This window comes from Pseudophryne corroboree (assembly GCF_028390025.1).
Source record: "Pseudophryne corroboree isolate aPseCor3 chromosome 8 unlocalized genomic scaffold, aPseCor3.hap2 SUPER_8_unloc_5, whole genome shotgun sequence".
Classification (NCBI taxonomy): Eukaryota; Metazoa; Chordata; class Amphibia; order Anura; family Myobatrachidae; genus Pseudophryne; species Pseudophryne corroboree.
The window spans coordinates 104,494-125,000 of record NW_026967623.1 but is presented as its reverse complement, the minus strand read 5'-3'; the positions used below and the strand labels follow the sequence as shown (position 1 = coordinate 125,000).

Below are 20,507 nucleotides of genomic sequence, written 5' to 3'. Positions count from 1 at the left end.
AGAACAACATTATATACACCGTAACATATACACAGTACATCAATATACAATACAGTATGGTAAACATAAACTATAGTAATGACAGAAGGCATTATTGCTGAGATGGTTGTAGAGCCTGCAAAACAAACGAAACACAACGCACTTGTGAGATATACCCAAAGTAAGGGGCATATTCATTACAAATGACCATCTACAATCGTGTCATTCGCTATAGTCACCAGAACGCTATAGCAGAACAGTTTACTTTTGACATAAGGCTCAACTACCTAAGAAAAAAATATAGGATATATTCAAAGTTATGGATCTTATTGACAAAAAACAGATATATCAAGATACCGTTGATACTGGGAAAACACATAGGAATATATCATAGAAAAACACTAAAGCTATTTGATTCATTAAGGCCCCTAGGGGCCACTGTATCAAGCTTATTTATTCAGAAATTCTCACGTTGTTTAAATTTTATTGCTCTATCACCTCCCAGAGGCAAAGGTGGTATCCAGTCGATTAATTTGCATTTGAGGCTAGCAACCTGATGTTTATGCGTAAGAAAATGGCGTGCCACTGGTTTATCCGCTTGTCCCATTAGTAAAGCAGAGTGGATTGAAGATTTATGGTTGGCCATTCTGTCCCTAAAAGTTTGAGTAGTGTGACCTACATAATATAGACTACAGGGGCATGTGAGCAACTAAATAACATAATCGAGTTTACAGTGCAAATGGCACATCATTTGAAACTTCCTTCCTGAGTGTGGATGAACAAAGAAAGGTCCTGGAACGGCAGTGGTGCAGCTACCACACCAAAAGCTGCCTGGTTTGGACGTCATTAATTGCGTTATATCCCATTTATCATTTGGATAAAGGGTGGTTCTCGTTAATAACTACTTTAAGTTCAAGCCTCTGTTATAGGCTACAAGGGGTGGTTTCATTTTGGTAAAAGGTAATGCTGGATCAGATGACACCACCGACCAACGTTTATTCAAAGTGTTCCGAATTTGCCTAGAGCAGTTATGGTATTTCATTGTGAAAATCGTACGATTACCAGCCTGCTTTTTGGACTGGGCTCATCCTGTGTATATCTCTTTGGCCTGTTCTAGGCAATTATTCTGACTACGGCAGTCTTGATAAAGATTCCATAGCAGGATCGAAACGTCGTCAACAATGGCATCGAAAGAACTATGTGAATTAAATGAGCAGTGGTTCTCAAACTCGTTCCTCAGGATCCCAAACAATTCATGTTTTCCAGGTCACCTAGTACGTGCACAGGTGTATTCATTACTCACTGACACTTTTTTAAAAAGATCCATCGGTGGAGCAAAATATTTTACTTGATTATGTGAGGAGACCTGAAAAACATGAACTGTATGGGGTCATGAGGACCGAGTTTACCATAGTCTACCATAAAGAGAACATTTCACAAAAGCAAATACAGGGGGTTCACCACAATGTGCAACCCATTCATAAGCCTTGCAAAACAGAAAGGCCAGATTAGACTTTGTCAAAAAAGCATCTAAAATAGTCAGCCCATTTCTGAAGCCGCATTCTTTAAACTGATGAAATGAAGATCAACTTGTACCAGAATGATGGGAAGTAAAAAGTAAAGAGAAGGCTTGGTATACCTTATAATCCGTAGTACAGCACAAATTCTGAAGTGTATAGAGAGAGAGACTTTATGCTTATATTTATTTGAATTATGCAAAGTTGAGTGGACGCTGCTTCATCGTACAGATGGGCAATGGCCCAAAACATACTGCGAAAGCTACCCATGAGTTTTTCAAGGCAAAGAAGTGTAATATTCTGCAGTGGGCGAGTCAGTCTCCTTATCTCAACCCAATCGAGCAGCATTTCACCTGCTGAGGACAAACGAAAAGCAGAAAGATGAGGAACAAACAACAACTGAAGACATCTGCAGTAAAGACCTTGCAAAGCAGGAGGACACCCAGCATTTGGTTGTGTCCATGGGTTCCAGACTTAAGGCAGTCATTCCCTACAAACGATTCTCAACAAAGTATTAAAAATTAGCTTTTTATTTTGTGTTATTTGTACTACAGGTTGAGTATCCCATATCCAAATATCCGAAATACGGAATATTCCGAAATACGGACTTTTTTGAGTGAGAGTGAGATACTGAAACTTTTGTTTTTTGATGGCTCAATGTACACAAACCTTGTTTAATACACAAAGTTATTAAAAAATATTGTATTAAATGACCTTCAGGCTGTGTATAAGGTGTATAAGAAACATAAATGAATTGTGTGAATGTAGACACACTTTGTTTAATGCACAAAGTTACAAAAAATATTGGCTAAAACTACCTTCAGGCTGTATGTATAAGGTGTATATGTAACATAAATGCATTCTGTGCTTAGATTTAGGTCCCATCACCATGATATCTCCTTATGGTATGCAATTATTCCAAAATACGGAAAAATCCCATATCCAAAATACCTCTGGTCCCAAGCATTTTGGATAAGGGATACTCAACCTGTATTACATTTGACCCCCTGAAAACAGGGAACGGTGTCTAAAAATGGTTCTAATTCTACAACATTTTTGTTCAACCCCTTGACTTAAATCTGAAAGTCTGCACTTCAATTGCATCTCCATTGTTTCATTTCAAATCAATTGTGGCGGCTTAAAGAGCCAATATTAGGACAATTGTGTCAGTGTCCAAATATATATAGACCTAACTGAGTATTTATCTTTTTTTTTTTGTATATTTTAGCTGAGCCGTACATATGGTTTATGTATAATTCTTAGAGTGATAAATGAGGAGCTGGTGTTTGATTTGGGGAAGAGGAAGATACAGCCGTTGAGAATGGGTTGTTCTCTTTGGTTGAAGAGGCTGCTCACTTAATATATGTAAGGGATTAGCATCATGACGTGATAAGTGCCATGTTGGTGGAGCAGACATTCTGGAAGTTTATGATTGGGTATTATGATGGGGAGGTGAGAGCAGTGATTGGTGACATTGTTTGGATGACCGAATAGTCTTGATGGCTTATTGGCTGCCATTGTGGAATGGTTGATGGCATATTGGCTGGCATTTGGTATTGGTTGATGGTGATGGCTTACTGGTTGGCATTGAGGATTGGTTGATGACGATGGCTTATTGGTTGGCATTGTGGAATGGCTGATGATGACTTATTGGTTGACATTGAGGATTGGATAATGATGATGTCTTATTAGCTGGCAATTACGAGTGGATGATGATTGCTTATTGGTTGGAATTGAGTATTGGTTAATGATGGCCTACTGACTGGCGTTGTGGAATGGATGATGTCTTTTTTTGCTGGCATTGTGGAAAGGTGGTTAATGATAATGATGGCTTATTGGTTGGCATTGAGAATTGGTTGATGGTTTATTGTTTGGCATTGCTTATTGGCAGGTATTGTTGAATAGTTGATGATGGCTTATTGGTTGGCATTGAGGATTTGATGATGATGGCTTATAGGTTGACACTGAGGATTGGTTGAGGATGGCTTTACTGGAATGGTTGCTGATGATGGCTTAGGGCATTGAGTATTGATGATGATGATGGCTTTTTGGCTGGCATTGAATGGTTGATAATGGCGGCTAATTAACTGGCATTGTGGAATGACTCATGATTGTCAGAGTAGTGGAGAGGATAATAACAACATGGGAGCTCTGTTATATAACTCAGACATTCAGGAGTTGCTTTGCTAAGTGTCCCTTTGAGATCCCGGTCTACCACTTTTTTTTTCTTCTGTGCATTGTCCCTTCACTTCATCCCTTCTTAGCAATTAGTCTCTATTTTATACAGTTCATCCCATCCATTGTATTGTGAAATAGATTTTTTTTCTTCTTTTAATTGCAGGGGAAAAATTTGCAGCCTGCTGCCCCTGGAGGTGCTAAACTGAACTACACCGTCCTGATTGGTGATGTGCCTTGTGCTCTTACAGTTTCTGATGCTCAGCTACTCTGTGATTCTCCTAGTCAGACTGGAGAGCACCGTGTTACTGTGAGTAGAATATTCCCTTCTATGAGTGGCTACCCTGACCTTGTTTGTGGGGTCTCCCTGCAACATTTTGCCTGTGGGGCCGTCTTCCAGGCTTCACGTCTGTCCGTGAGGTCGCCTTTCCGTCTGCCTGTCTGTGGGGCCGCTTTCCCGTCTGCTTGTCTGTGGGGCCACTTTCCCGTCTGCCTGTCTGTGGGGCCGCTTTCCCGTCTGCCTGCCTGTGGGGCCGCCTGCCTGCCTGTGGGCCCGCCTGCCTGCATGTGAGGTCGCCTGCCCGTCTGCCTGCCTCTCTGTGAGGTCGCCTGCCCTCCTGTCTGTGTGCCCACCTGCCTGTGGGGCCGCCTGCCTGCCTGCCTGTGGGGCCGCCTGCCTGTCTGTGAAGTCGCCTGCCCGTCTGCCTGCCTGTCTGTGAGGTCGCCTGCCTGTCTGAGGTCGCCTGCCCGTCTGCCTGCCTGTCTGTGGGGCCGCCTGCCTGCCTGTCTGTGGGGCCTCCTGTCTGTGGGGCCGCCTGCCTGTCTGTGGGGCCGCCTGCCTGCCTGTCTGTGGGGCCGCCTGCCTGCCTGTCTGTGGGGCCGCCTGCCTGCCTGTCTGCCTGTCTGTGGGGCCGTCTGCCTGCCTGTATGTGAGGTCGCCTGCCCATCTGCCTGGAAGGTCGCCTTCCTGTCTGCCGCCTTCCTGTCTGCCGCCTTCCTGTCTGCCTGGGAGGTCGCCTTCCTGTCTGCCTGGGAGGTCGCCTTCCTGTCTGCCTGGGAGGTCACCTGCCCGTCTGCCTGCCTGGGAGGTCGCGTGCCCGTCTGCCTGCCTGGGAGGTCGCCTGCCCATCTGCCTGCCTGGGAGGTCGCCTGCCCGTCTGCCTGCCTGTATGTGTGGTCGCCTGCCCGTCTGCCTGCCTGGGAGGTCGCCTGCCCGTCTGCCTGCCTGTATGTGTGGTCGCCTGCCCGTCTGCCTGCCTGTATGTGTGGTCGTCTGCCTGTATGTGTGGTCGCCTGCCCGTCTGTGAGGTCGCCTTCCTGTCTGTCTGCCCGCCCGTCTGTGAGACACCTCCTAGCCTTTACGTCTGTTTCTGGTGCTGCCTCCCTGCTTTTCCCTCCTTCCTGCTGTGTTTGTGGTGCCGTTCTGTAGTCCTTCCCGTCTGTCTACACTCATTATATGTGGGACCACCTACATGTTGTCCCCTAATCTAGAACCTCTCCTTGTCTTACTCCTTCCTAATTATCACTCACTATTTGGATCAGACATAGGGGAATGAAAAAGTAACAACATGAGGTCACTAGGGAGACAACACTGTAACACAAGACACATGGTAATGGGGGAGGCAGTGGCACCGAGAGAGGGTACAAATTACCTGGGCCCAGGTCCATGCCTCCTGTGATTAGTCCTGGGCCCAACCCTACTGCTCTGGCTGGGAGGCATGCCATGCTCCTTCTCATATGCTAGACATGCCCCAATAGAGTTGTGACCATGCCCCAGCATGCTGTGGTCACATCCCCTCCAGGGGGGGCAGGGGGCCCAGGATTTCTCTTGGCATGTAAGAGCACACGTGGGTGGCTAACTTGCTGGATAATCATATTTAAAATGACATTCCTGACCGTCCCCTCTGGACTTTTACATCCTTGGTACCGGACTACACACCATCTTTATCCTAGACCACCATCCTCCCTCCATCTGGGCCACAATGCGATTCCCCATTCTATCATAATGCCCTTTGTGTTTTTTCCTCCTGTTAGATCATGGTGGGCGGAATGGAGTTCTCTCCAGGAACCCTGAGGATTTACTTAGACAGCTCGCTCACCTTGCCAGCCATTGTGGGGATCGGTGCCGGAGGGGGACTGTTGCTTCTTGCGATCATTGCCGTCCTCATTGCTTACAAAAGGAAAACACGGGACGCTGACCGTACGCTCAAAAGGCTCCAGATGCAGATGGATAACCTGGAGTCACGAGTAGCATTGGAGTGTAAGGAAGGTGAGACTAGTCTGAGCCTGCATGTCATCTCCTTCCTATGTCTGCAGTATGAAAGAAATTGCTGAAGGAGAGGGAATGGTTAAAAACAAAATCCTGGAAATTAGGGTTACATTAGATTTTCTTATCGTTATCAATAAAACGTTACATTGAGCTGCAATGCTGGAGGGGGGCAGGGAATAAACTAAAGGCAATGTGATTAATGACGCAGGTTCATGGTCACTCCGGCTGTAGGTAGTGACCACGCTGTTCTTGACTGACACCCTATAGAGCATTAAGAATGGGATTGTGCTATTTTACTTCCTCCTGGAACAACCACTACTGTCTCCTCAAACTATAGATGATATAACTTATAGTGAACACAGAAATATACTTGTTCTATGTTATTCGTCAGATAACCAGCATCCTCTTTCCAAAACAGAATCTAGCCAGAAGTGGCAAGAGTAAAGTTTCTGCAAATAGTGCAACGTAGTAAGGTTCCAAGGGAGGCATTATGTATGTATTCCAAATGTAACGTTGATGAGTATCACTCCCCAGAACGAGCTTGCGGGGTACATTGATGGGTACTACTCCACCAGAGCGAGGTTGCGGGGTACAGTGATAGGTACCACTCCCCCAGAGCGAGCCTGCGGGCTACAGTGATGGGTACCACTCCCCCAGAGCGAGCCTGCCGGGGTACAGTGATGGGTATCACTCCCCCAGAGCGAGCCTGCTGGGGTACAGTGATGGGTATCACTCCTCCAGAGCGAGCCTGCTGGGGTACAGTGATGGGTATCACTCCCCCAGAGCAAGCCTGCCGGGGTACAGTGATGGGTACCACTCCCCCAGAGCGAGCCTGCCGGGGTACAGTGATGGGTACCACTCCCCCAGAGCGAGCCTGCGGGGTACAGTGATGGGTACCACTCCCCCAGAGCGAGCCTGCGGGGTACAGTGATGGGTACCACTCCCCCAGAGCGAGCCTGCCGGGGTACAGTGATGGGTACCACTCCCCCAGAGCGAGCCTGCAGGGTACAGTGATGGGTACCACTCCCCCAGAGCGAGCCTGCAGGGTACAGTGATGGGTACCACTCCCCCAGAGCGAGCCTGCGGGGTACAGTGATGGGTACCACTCCCCCAGAGCGAGCCTGCAGGGTACAGTGATGGGTACCACTCCCCCAGAGCGAGCCTGCGGGTACAGTGATGGGTATCACTCCCCCAGAGCGAGCCTGCGGGGTACAGTGATGGGCGAGCCTGCGGGGTACAGTGATGGGTACCACTCCCCCAGAGCGAGCCTGCGGGGTACAGTGATGGGCGAGCCTGCGGGGTACAGTGATCGGTACCACTCCCCCAGAGCGAGCCTGCCGGGGTACAGTGATGGGTACCACTCCCCCAGAGCGAGCCTGCGGGGTACAGTGATGGGTACCACTCCCCCAGAGCGAGCCTGCGGGGTACAGTGATGGGTACCACTCCCCCAGAGCGAGCCTGCGGGGTACAGTGATGGGTACCACTCCCCCAGAGCGAGCCTGCGGGGTACAGTGATGGGCGAGCCTGCGGGGTACAGTGATGGGTACCACTCCCCCAGAGCGAGCCTACGGGGTACAGTTATGGGTACCACTCCCCCAGAGCGAGCCTGCGGGGTACAGTTATGGGTACCACTCCCCCAGAGCGAGCCTACGGGGTACAGTTATGGGTACCACTCCCCCAGAGCGAGCCTGCGGGGTACAGTTATGGGTACCACTCCCCCAGAGCGAGCCTGCGGGGTACAGTGATGGGTACCACTCCCCCAGAGCGAGCCTGCGGGGTACAGTGATGGGTACAACTCCCCCAGAGCGAGCCTGCGGGGTACAGTGATGGGTACCACTCCCCCAGAGTGATCCTGCCGGGGTACAGTGATGGGTACCACTCCCCCAGAGCGAGCCTGCGGGGTACAGTGATGGGTACCACTCCCCCAGAGCGAGCCTGCGGGGTACAGTGATGGGTACCACTCCCCCAGAGCGAGCCTGCGGGGTACAGTGATGGGTACCACTCCCCCAGAGTGATCCTGCCGGGGTACAGTGATGGGTACCACTCCCCCAGAGCGAGCCTGCGGGGTACAGTGATGGGTACAACTCCCCCAGAGCGAGCCTGCGGGGTACAGTGATGGGTACCACTCCCCCAGAGTGATCCTGCCGGGGTACAGTGATGGGTACCACTCCCCCAGAGCGAGCCTGCGGGGTACAGTGATGGGTACCACTCCCCCAGAGCGAGCCTGCGGGGTACAGTGATGGGTACCACTCCCCCAGAGCGAGCCTGCGGGGTACAGTGATGGGTACCACTCCTCCAGAGCGAGCCTGCGGGGTACAGTGATGGGCGAGCCTGCGGGGTACAGTGATGGGTACCACTCCCCCAGAGCGAGCCTGCGGGGTACAGTGATGGGCGAGCCTGCGGGGTACAGTGATGGGTACCACTCCCCCAGAGCGAGCCTACGGGGTACAGTTATGGGTACCACTCCCCCAGAGCGAGCCTGCGGGGTACAGTGATGGGTACCACTCCCCCAGAGCGAGCCTGCGGGGTACAGTGATGGGTACCACTCCCCCAGAGCGAGCCTGCGGGGTACAGTGATGGGTACAACTCCCCCAGAGCGAGCCTGCGGGGTACAGTGATGGGTACCACTCCCCCAGAGTGATCCTGCCGGGGTACAGTGATGGGTACCACTCCCCCAGAGCGAGCCTGCGGGGTACAGTGATGGGTACCACTCCCCCAGAGCGAGCCTGCGGGGTACAGTGATGGGTACCACTCCCCCAGAGCGAGCCTGCGGGGTACAGTGATGGGTACCACTCCCCCAGAGCGAGCCTGCGGGGTACAGTGATAGGTACCACTCCCCCAGAGCGAGCCTGCCGGGGTACAGTGATGGGTACCACTCCCCCAGAGCGAGCCTGCCGGGGTACCACTCCCCCAGAGCGAGCCTGCGGGGTACAGTGATGGGTACAACTCCCCCAGAGCGAGCCTGCGGGGTACAGTGATGGGTACAACTCCCCCAGAGCGAGCCTGCGGGGTACAGTGATGGGTACCACTCCCCCAGAGTGATCCTGCCGGGGTACAGTGATGGGTACCACTCCCCCAGAGCGAGCCTGCGGGGTACAGTGATGGGTACCACTCCCCCAGAGCGAGCCTGCGGGGTACAGTGATGGGTACCACTCCCCCAGAGCGAGCCTGCGGGGTACAGTGATGGGCGAGCCTGCGGGGTACAGTGATGGGTACCACTCCCCCAGAGCGAGCCTACGGGGTACAGTGATGGGTACCACTCCCCCAGAGTGAGCCTGCGGGGTACAGTGATGGGTACCACTCCCCCAGAGCGAGCCTGCCGGGGTACAGTGATGGGTACCACTCCCCCAGAGCGAGCCTGCGGGGTACAGTGATGGGTACCACTCCCCCAGAGCGAGCCTGCGGGGTACAGTGATGGGTACCACTCCCCCAGAGCGAGCCTGCGGGGTACAGTGATGGGTACCACTCCCCCAGAGCGAGCCTGCGGGGTACAGTGATGGGTACCACTCCCCCAGAGCGAGCCTGCGGGGTACAGTGATGGGTACCACTCCCCCAGAGCGAGCCTGCGGGGTACAGTGATGGGTACCACTCCCCCAGAGCGAGCCTGCGGGGTACAGTGATGGGTACCACTCCCCCAGAGCGAGCCTGCGGGGTACAGTGATGGGTACCACTCCCCCAGAGCGAGCCTGCGGGGTACAGTGATGGGTACCACTCCCCCAGAGCGAGCCTGCGGGGTACAGTGATGGGTACCACTCCCCCAGAGCGAGCCTGCGGGGTACAGTGATGGGTACCACTCCCCCAGAGCGAGCCTGCGGGGTACAGTGATGGGTACCACTCCCCCAGAGCGAGCCTGCGGGGTACAGTGATGGGTACCACTCCCCCAGAGCGAGCCTGCGGGGTACAGTGATGGGTACCACTCCCCCAGAGCGAGCCTGCGGGTACAGTGATGGGTACCACTCCCCCAGAGCGAGCCTGCTGGGTACAGTGATGGGTACCACTCCCCCAGAGCGAGCCTGCTGGGTACAGTGATGGGTACCACTCCCCCAGAGCGAGCCTGCTGGGTACAGTGATGGTTACCCCTCCCCCAGAGCGAGCCTGCTGGGTACACTGATGGTTACCCCTCCCCCAGAGCGAGCTTGCGGGGTACACTGATGGTTACCCCTCCCCCAGAGCGAGCTTGCGGGGTACACTGATGGTTACCCCTCCCCCAGAGCGAGCTTGCGGGGTACACTGATGGATACCACTCCCCCAGAGCGAGCTTGCGGGGTACACTGATGGTTACCCCTCCCCCAGAGCGAGCCTGCGGGGTACAGTGATGGGTACCACTCCCCCAGAGCGAGCCTGCGGGGTACAGTGATGGTTACCCCTCCCCCAGAGCGAGCCTGCGGGGTACACTGATGGGTACGTTATCACCATGCAATTTCTCACTCTCCAAGGCCTTATAAATCTGGGCCCATGTTTGCTACAGACAGGCGCCTGGGCTTCTACCTTGATTTCATCCTACCAGCCGTGTGTGTGTACGTATGTTTCCCAAAATAAATTCATTTTTTCCCTCAAAATTCTACACACAATACCCCATAATGACAGCGTGAAAAAAGATTTCCAAATCCTGTCCAATCATCTGACTTTATCACAGGTGGACTCCAATGAAGCTGTAGGAACATCTCAAGGATGATCAGTGGAAACAGGATGCACCTGAGCTCAATTCTGAGCTTCATGGCAAAGGCTGTGAATACTTATGTACGTGTGATTTCTTAGGTTTTTATTTTTAATAAATTTGCAAAAATGTCAAACTTTTTTCACATTGTCATTATGGGGTATTGTGTGTAGAATTTTGAGGGAAATTTTTTTTTTATTCCATTTTGGAATAAGGCTGTAACATAACAAAATGTGGAAAGAGTGAAGCGCTGTGAATACTTTCCGGATGCACTGTATATTTATCTACATTATATGTGCCTAGTGATATACTGTTTCTGCCCTATATCTGTCACATATTTCTATCCACTCTCTGTAACCCAACAGGGGTTAGTGGTTTAGTACCCCATCAACTAATCAGCAGCTCTGTATCATTTTATAGTATGCAAATTATAGATGTTACTTCAGTGCTGATTGGTTGCCATGGGCAACTTCTCCACTGGCTCACTTCTCCGCTCTTATCACTGCTTAGTAAATGTACCCCTAAGTGGTTTCTTTGATGGAATGCTTGAAATATGTTAAAATGGGTGTTGATAAAAAAAAAATAGAAACTTTTATAGTAAAAGCTATTTTTCTGCTGCGGGGTACACTGGGCTCCACAAGGATTAACATTGGGGGTGTAGAGTAGGATCTTGATCCGAGGCACCAACAGGCTCAAAGCTTTGACTGTTCCCAAGATGCACAGCGTCGCCTCCTATATAACCCCGTGTCACAACTGAGGGCCTGAGCTGACGGAAGGCAGCCTCAGTTGTAGGGGCTGAGATGTACCGGAACCTGGGAGGTTGTATCAGACCCCTGGACATGTAAGTAACATGAAGAGAAACCGCCCGAAGGCGTGACCACGACAATTTGAGTAAAAGTCAATGATATTTATTTATGACAAACTCCATGCATCACAGTAGCAGTAAAAAGTAACATAAAAATCAGCAGAGAAATAATAATACAGTTCCTGGGTACTACAGGGTGGCAGGGGCCACAGAGCTCTGGTGGTATGAGACAGTTCTTATTATCTGCAAGTTGGAAAGTCCTTACCAGGCTCAACTGTAGCAATGAGGAAAGCCCAGGGTCGTACCAGCTGGTGTTCCAGGGAAAGCTGGACTGCTGTAGATAAAATGCTGCTGTGGGTACTGGTTAGAACCAGACAGGTGTTGGCACGGAGTGGATACTGGCTGGAACCAGTTAAATAATAAATAAAGCTTGAGAGCGATGCAATGTAGATGAAATGTAGAATTTGAGAGCGGAGAAATAATAATACCGGTGGAGAGTGGTAAACTGCAGAAAGGACACCGGCCCTTTAAGAGAAGCTGTACAAGGAAGGCATTGGCTAGGCAATTATGCAAATTAATAATACTGACAACGGATTGGTAGGAAAGATCAGCTGACAGAATCCAAGATGGCTGCGCCCATGCAGACACTTGGAGGGAAGTTTGGATTGTAATCCATGTGGTCTGGAAAACAGTAATGGCGGCGCCGGCCACCGGAGACAGGAGACGCCAGGCTGACAGATGCACATCCGACCACGCGGACACAGCGGAGGCCGCGGCTGACGTAATCGCCACTCTGAATGCAGAAGCTCGGGGACGGCGGCGGAGGCCGCGGGAGACGCCATGCCAGATGTATAAGGCGTTACTGTGACTGCGTCCAGAGAGACAGGAGAGGATGCGGGAATGTGCACATCAGGATAACAGATGGGATCCGGCCCTGGAGCGCTGAGCCAGCCTTAGGAGGCATCTGATAGGTAAGAAATGGCGTCCAGATACCCGGATCGTGACAGCACCCCCCCCTTTAGGAGTGGCCCCAGGACACTTCTTTGGCTTTTGAGGAAACTTGGAATGGAATCTCCGGACCAAGGCAGGAGCATGGACATCAGAAGCATTGGTCCATGAACGTTCCTCAGGGCCATAACCCTTCCAGTCAATAAGATACTGAAGTTGACCGTAACGGTGACGTGAGTCCAGGATCTTGGCTACTTCATACTCAACGCCTCGTTGAGTTTGGACTTTCGGAGTTGGAGGAAGTGAGGAATGAAACCGATTCAAGATTAGCGGTTTCAACAGGGAAACATGGAATGTCCTGGGTATTTTTAAGAAGGGAGGCAACTGGAGTCTGTAAGCAACAGGATTGATGACTTGATCAATTTTAAAAGGACCGATGTAGCGAGGTGCAAACTTCATACTGGGAACTCTTAACCTCAAATTCTTCGTGGATAACCATACCCGATCACCCACCTTGAGAGCAGGAACTGCTCGACGCTTCTTATCCGCAAACTTCTTGTACCTGAACGATGCCTTGAGCAGAGCTGATCGTACGCTCTTCCAGATATTGGCAAACTGATGCAAGGTGATATCCACTGCGGGAACAGAAGTTGCTGGAAGCGGTAGGAACTCAGGGACTTTAGGGTGGAATCCAAAGTTGGTGAAGAATGGTGTTGAAGATGAAGAATGATACTGGTTGTTATGACAGAACTCGGCCCAGGGAAGTAATTGAACCCAGTCATCTTGAGAGGAGGACACATAGATGCGGAGGAAGGACTCCAAGTCCTGATTCACCCTCTCAGTTTGACCATTGGTCTGAGGATGGTAAGCCGTGGAAAACTTTAGCTTGACTTGGAGGGCTTGACATAAACTTCGCCAGAATTTGGCTGTGAATTGAACTCCTCGATCTGAGATAATTTCTTCTGGAAGACCGTGGAGTCGAAAGATCTCTTGTATGAATACTTGAGCCAACTTGGAAGCTGACGGAAGACCGGTGAGAGGAATGAAGTGTGCCATCTTGGTGAACCGGTCAACTACCACCCAGATGGTATTAAACTTGTTGCACATGGGCAAATCTGTAATAAAATCCATCGACAAATGGGTCCATGGTCGACGGGGAACAGATAGTGGAACCAGTTGCCCCGCAGGCGACTGGCGGGATACTTTATGTTGAGCACACTTTGGGCAAGATGCAATAAACTCCAAAACGTCCTTTTTCAGAGTTGGCCACCAATAGGACCTAGAGATAAACTCCAGGGTTTTTTGGATACCTGTATGTCCGGCAAAGCGGGAAGCATGGGCCCAATGCATGAGCTTCTTCCTTAGTGTCGGCTTCACAAAACTTTTCCCTGATGGGGGCGTAGAGTCCATCCCTACCGTGGAGAATGCCAACGGACTTATAATAGGATGCTTGTCTGAAGACTCTGACTCATTTTCTTGCTCCCATGAGCGGGAAAGGGCATCGGCCTTGCGATTCTGAGAGCCCGGACAGAACTGGAGTTTAAAGTCTAACCTGGAAAAGAAAAGTGCCCATCTGGCCTGACGAGGGTTGAGACATTGTGCGCCTTTCAGATATAGAAGGTTCTTGTGGTCTGTAAGGATGGTGATTGAATGAGAAGCTCCCTCCAACAGATATCTCCACTCCTCTAGAGCGAGCTTGATGGCTAGCAACTCCTGGTCGCCAATGGCATAGTTGCGCTCCGCTGGGGAGAACTTCCGTGAGAAGAAACTGCAAGGATGTAAATGGCCATCTTTAGCCCTCTGAGATAACACCGCTCCTACTCCAACGGAGGAGGCATCCACCTCTAGGATGAAAGGAGAGTCGATGTCAGGCTGTTTCAGGACAGGCGCAGAGATGAACCTCTGTTTTAAAAGATGAAAAGCTTGCATGGCTTCTTCAGACCACTTGGACGGGTTAGCACCCTTCTTGGTGAAAGCAGTAATAGGCGCCACAATGGTGGAAAAGTCTCGTATAAACTTTCGGTAATAATTGGCGAACCCTAAGAACCTCTGGACCCCTTTGAGGGTTAAGGGTACCGGCCAATTCTGGATTGCTTGTAGTTTCTCAGGATCCATCTCTAGTCCGGAACCGGACACAATGTACCCTAGAAACGGAATGGACTTGACTTCAAAGACGCATTTCTCTAATTTGCAATAGAGATGATTGACACGGAGACGGGACAGAACCTCCTTTACCCAAAAACGATGTTCCTCTAAATTGTTGGCAAAAATGAGGATATCATCTAGATAGACCACGACATGACGGTATAGAATATCTCTGAAGATCTCATTGACGAAATGCTGGAAGACAGCTGGAGCATTGCTCAATCCGAAGGGCATGACGAGGTACTCATAATGTCCGTCACGGGTGTTAAATGCGGTCTTCCACTCGTCACCCTCACGGATCCGGATGAGATTGTATGCACCTCTCAAGTCCAGCTTTGTAAAGATGGTAGCTCCGCTAACTCTGTCAAAGAGCTCAGTAATCAGGGGTAAAGGATAGTGGTTCTTGATGGTAATGTCGTTCAAACCTCTATAGTCGATGCACGGCCGCAGACCACCATCTTTCTTTTTTACAAAAAAGAAGCCTGCGCCGGCTGGAGAAGAAGGTCGAATGAACCCCTTTGCTAGGTTCTCTTTAATGTATTCCTCCATAGAATGCGTCTCGGGCAGAGACAACGGATAAGTTCGGCCTCGAGGTGGAACCTTCCCTGGAACGAGATCAATCGGACAGTCCCATTCTCTATGAGGAGGAAGGATATCAGCAGAAGCTTTACTGAACACATCCGTGAAATCTTGATATGGAGGAGGTGGAACATCAGACGACCTGGGGGAGGAAGAACAGACAGGCAACACTTTAAACAAACATGTCTCAGCACAGGAGGGACCCCATGCCAGGATTTGCGTAGTCGTCCAATCAATTGTAGGATTGTGAAGACGGAGCCATGGAAGGCCCAGGACCACAGGATGTGTGGCTCTTGGAATCACTAAAAGTGAAATAAGTTCGGAATGAAGAACTCCCACTCTCAGACGAACTGGTAGAGTCCTTAGAGCAATAACTGTATCAAAAATTTTACTGCCATCCACGCCAGTTAAGGAAAAGGAGGAAGGAAGTCTCTCGGTGGGTAGGGACCACCGTTTAACATAGGCTTCGGTAATAAAGTTCCCAGCTGCTCCGGAATCCAGGAGGGCAATGACGTTCTGATAACGTTGAGCAACTTGAAGCGAGACTGGGAGATTACAATCTTGAGGAGATGGAGAGGAGATCATTACTCCTAGCCGGCCCTCTCCTTGGCGAGCTAGGATTTGAAGTTTCCCGGACGTTTGGGACAGGCATGAATAGTGTGAGACGGGGCTGCACAATACAGACAGAGAGACTCAGAGAGACGTCTTCGGCGCTCAGCAGGAGTTAAACGGGAACGGCCAATTTGCATGGGTTCATCTTTAGTTGGTGACAGTTGGCGAGGAGGAGGAGCAGAAGATTTTGGAGCAAATGATCTTCCACGCTCAGTTGCTCTCTCTGAAACGTAAGTCAACTTTTGTACAAAGTGAGATTAGCTCATCTAACTTGGAGGGTAAGTCTCTGGTAGCTAACTCATCTTTAATACGCTCGGATAAACCATGCCAGAATGCAGCATACAGGGCCTCGTCGTTCCATGCCAGTTCAGATGCCAGGATCTGGAACTGTATAAGATATTGTCCTACAGTATGTGATCCCTGGCGTAAACGGAGAATCTCAGATGAAGCTGAAGTTACCCGACCTGGCTCGTCGAAGATACGCCTGAATGTTGACACGAATGCAGTGTAAGAAGATAGCAGGGTGTCGGACCTCTCCCATAACGGTGATGCCCAGTCAAGGGCTGAGCCACTGAGAAGTGAGATGATGTAGGCAATTTTTGTACGGTCACTGGGAAAATTGCCAGGTTGTAGCTCAAACTGAATCTCACACTGGTTGAGAAATCCCCTGCAGAATCTTGGAGATCCGTCAAATTTTGCTGGCGTTGGAAGATGAAGACGTGGAGCAGAAACGGGTAAGGTGGGTGGGGTTATAGTTGGAGTCACTGTGGTTGACGCCCCAGATGCGCCTGATCCACGGAGAGTTGTCTGAATCCCATCCAGCCGAGTAGAGAAATCCTGGAGACAGCGGATGATGTGGCCCTGTGCAGCCTCCTGATGTTCAAGTCGGGCTGCCAGTTCTTGCATCGGCCTGGCCGCTTGATCCTGGTCTCCGGCTGGATTCATTTGGTCAGTGCTTACTGTCACAACTGAGGGCCTGAGCTGACGGAAGGCAGCCTCAGTTGTAGGGGCTGAGATGTACCGGAACCTGGGAGGTTGTATCAGACCCCTGGACATGTAAGTAACATGAAGAGAAACCGCCCGAAGGCGTGACCACGACAACTTGAGTAAAAGTCAATGATATTTATTTATGACAAACTCCATGCATCACAGTAGCAGTAAAAAGTAACATAAAAATCAGCAGAGAAATAATAATACAGTTCCTGGGTACTACAGGGTGGCAGGGGCCACAGAGCTCTGGTGGTATGAGACAGTTCTTATTATCTGCAAGTTGGAAAGTCCTTACCAGGCTCAACTGTAGCAATGAGGAAAGCCCAGGGTCGTACCAGCTGGTGTTCCAGGGAAAGCTGGACTGCTGTAGATAAAATGCTGCTGTGGGTACTGGTTAGAACCAGACAGGTGTTGGCACGGAGTGGATACTGGCTGGAACCAGTTAAATAATAAAGCTTGAGAGCGATGCAATGTAGATGAAATGTAGAATTTGAGAGCGGAGAAATAATACCGGTGGAGAGTGGTAAACTGCAGAAAGGACACCGGCCCTTTAAGAGAAGCTGTACACTGCTGGAAGCTGAGCTGGAAGCAGGTGATGTTGTAGCTGGAAACAGGTGAGTCCAGAATGGATCGGAGAGTCAGGCTACACCGCAGATGGAATGCTGGTGCGGGTCTCTATAGCAGAAGTCTGGAGACAGGAGCTGGAACCTGGAAGACATTCACAGAAGAGAGACAAACTGGAACTAGGTTTGACAACCAAAGCACTGACGCCTTCCTTGCTCAGGCACAACCTATTTATACCTGCAGCAAGGAAGGCATTGGCTAGGCAATTATGCAAATTAATAATACTGACAACGGATTGGTAGGAAAGATCAGCTGACAGAATCCAAGATGGCTGCGCCCATGCAGACACTTGGAGGGAAGTTTGGATTGTAATCCATGTGGTCTGGAAAACAGTAATGGCGGCGCCGGCCACCGGAGACAGGAGACGCCAGGCTGACAGATGCACATCCGACCACGCGGACACAGCGGAGGCCGCGGCTGACGTAATCGCCACTCTGAATGCAGAAGCTCAGGGACGGCGGCGGAGGCCGCGGGAGACGCCATGCCAGATGTATAAGGCGTTACTGTGACTGCGTCCAGAGAGACAGGAGAGGATGCGGGAATGTGCACATCAGGATAACAGATGGGATCCGGCCCTGGAGCGCTGAGCCAGCCTTAGGAGGCATCTGATAGGTAAGAAATGGCGTCCAGATACCCGGATCGTGACACCCCGCCTCCGTGCACAGTAGCTCAGTTTGTAAGTTGGTGCCATGCAGTAAGCAGGCATACAACAGGGGGGCTACTCCTGCAGCCCTAAGAAAAGCTAATTTCAGAAGAAATTGGTTAAACAAGTTTTGCCTTACTCCTAAACACCTGGTTGACATACATCAGGAATCCTGGGAAAATCCGGGGACAAAATTTACACCGAATAAGAGACTGTTGGCTGGCTATCCTCTCTCTGCGGAGGTGTGTAAAAATTGGTAAACCCCACCGCCTGTAGATTCTCATGTAGCGCGCATGGTTGTTTCCTCTGCTCTGCCAGTAACTACCGTCACTTCTCTGAAAGAACAGACGGATCGTCGTGTGGAGGGCTTTTTAAAAGCGATTTATACCCTTACGGGGGCTGTACAAAGGCCAACTATAGCAGCGACTTGGGCTGCTGAAGCTGTTGAGGCGTGGGCTCAGGAATTGAGGCGGAACTGCCTTCCGACGCGTCTGAGCATGCTCGACAATGTCTCTCGTATATTGCCACGGCTTCTCTGTATCTTAAGGAGGCGGCCTCCGATGCCGAGGTGCTGGCGGCCAAGGCTACCACTACGTCCATCTTGGCTCGATGTATCCTTTGGTTGAGATTCTGGTCGGTAGATATGGATTCTAAGAAAACCCTGGAGATGCTTCCTTTTAAAGGAGACCTTCTTTTTGGAGAAGACCTCAATAAGATTGTGGCTGACCTGGCTTCTGCTAAAGTTGCTTGCCTACCAAGTACGGCTCCTTCCGCACAGAAGGCTAAAAGTACTTTCTCTCTGCCCTTTCGTCCTCCTGGTTAAAGCAAAAGGTCAGGTGTACCCGAAACAAGCTCGTACTTCCAAACCTGCCAAACCCAGACCAAAGCGGGCCTGGCCTGCCCGTCAGCCTGCTTCCGAAACTGAAAAGCCTGCCGCATGACGGAGCGGGCTTCCCCCTGGGTGATCCCATGGTGGGGGGCCAGCTTCTAGGTTTTGGCCAGAAATGAAGACCACTTCCGATGCCTGGGTAAGGGAAGTCGCCACTCGAGGTTATGCCGTATCCTTCAAGAAACGTCACCCTCATGGATTTTGCCTGACAGATGTCCCTTTGGACCCGGTGAAGGCAAACTCTCTCTTTATTCGGTGGTACAATCCCTCCTGACCACAGGAGTGGTAGTACAGGTGCCTTTGGCTCAGAGAGGCAAGGGGTTCTATTCACCGCTGTTTCTAGTCCCGAAACCGAACGGGTCCTCGCGGCCCATTCTCAATCTCAAGTCCTTGAACAAGTATGTGAGGGTCTCCAAGTTTCGTATGGAAACTACGCTCTATTGTACTGGCCTTGGAGCCTGGGGACTATATGGTCTCATTGGACATACAGGATGCTTACCTGCATATTCTTATTGCAATGTCACATCAGCAGTACCTGAGGTTTGCGGTGGGCAACCTTTGACAAAGGCTCCGCGAGTTTTCACCAAAGTAATGGCGGCAATGACTGCTGTACTCCGCCATCAAGGGGTCAGGATCCTGCCGTACCTGGACAATTTGTTGATCCTGGCAAATTCCCCAGAAATTCTCCTTTGTCATCTAGATCTGACTGTCCAGTTCATGAAAGCCCATGGGTGGCTAGTCAACTGGAAGAAATCTTCCCTGGTTCCTGTTCGGAGCATGGTGCACCTGGGAGCGTTATTGGACATGCACAACCAGCGGTTGTTCTTGTCTCAGGAGAAAGTCCTGAAGCTTCAGGACAGGATTCGAGGCTTCCTATCTCGTCCACAAGTGACGATACATTCGGCAATGCAAGTGCTAGGTCTCATGGTGTCGGCTTTCGACATGGTGGAGTATGCTCAATTCGATTCTCGCCCCCTGCAGAAGTTAATTCTTGCCAAGAGGGACGGCCTGCCTCACCAGATCAGATCTCAAATTATCTCCTTGTCTCCGGAGGTCCGCCTATCACTGGACTGGTGGCTTCAGGATCATTGATTGAGCAGGGGTCGTCCCTTCTGGATATCCAACTGGGTCCTGCTGACGACGGATGCTAGTCTGAGAGGTTGGGGCGCAGTGTTGGATCAACACTCCCTCCAGGGTCGATGGACCGAGGAGGAGTCTCTACTCCCGATCAATATTCTGGAACTGCGGGCGGTGTTCAATGCACTGACCCTAGCCCAGCATTTGATACAGAACAGACATGTTCAAGTACAATCGGACAACGCCACCACGGTGGCATACATCAGTCATCAAGGCGGCACTTGAAGCTGTATGGCAATGGGGGATGTATCACGGATTCTTCAGTGGGCAGAATGCCATCTGTCGGCCATATCCGCAGTGTTCATTCCGGGAGTCCTAAACTGGGAAGCGGACTTTCTCAGTCGTCAGGACGTACACGCTGGGAAGTGGAGCCCCCATCCGGAGGTCTTTCGACTTCTCGTGGACAAGTGGGGCCTTCCAGATGTGGACCTGTTGGCGTCTCGACACAATCACAAGGTTCCGGTCTTAGGAGCAAAGACAAGGGAAAGATTGCTGCCATACCTGATGTTCATACCTTCACTTAGGGCGTGTTGCGGAT

At 50.8% G+C, this 20,507-nt stretch overlaps 1 protein-coding gene across 1 annotated transcript in view; it reads left to right on the top strand.

The window, feature by feature from the left end:
* PLXNA3 (plexin A3) overlaps positions 1-20,507 on the top strand; it is a 511,209-nt gene that overhangs the window by 419,255 nt on the left and 71,447 nt on the right. The window contains exons 19-20 of the mRNA XM_063950477.1: positions 3,838-3,981; positions 5,706-5,940. Coding sequence (XP_063806547.1) covers positions 3,838-3,981; positions 5,706-5,940 — 379 coding nt within the window. The remainder of the gene's footprint in view (positions 1-3,837; positions 3,982-5,705; positions 5,941-20,507) is intronic.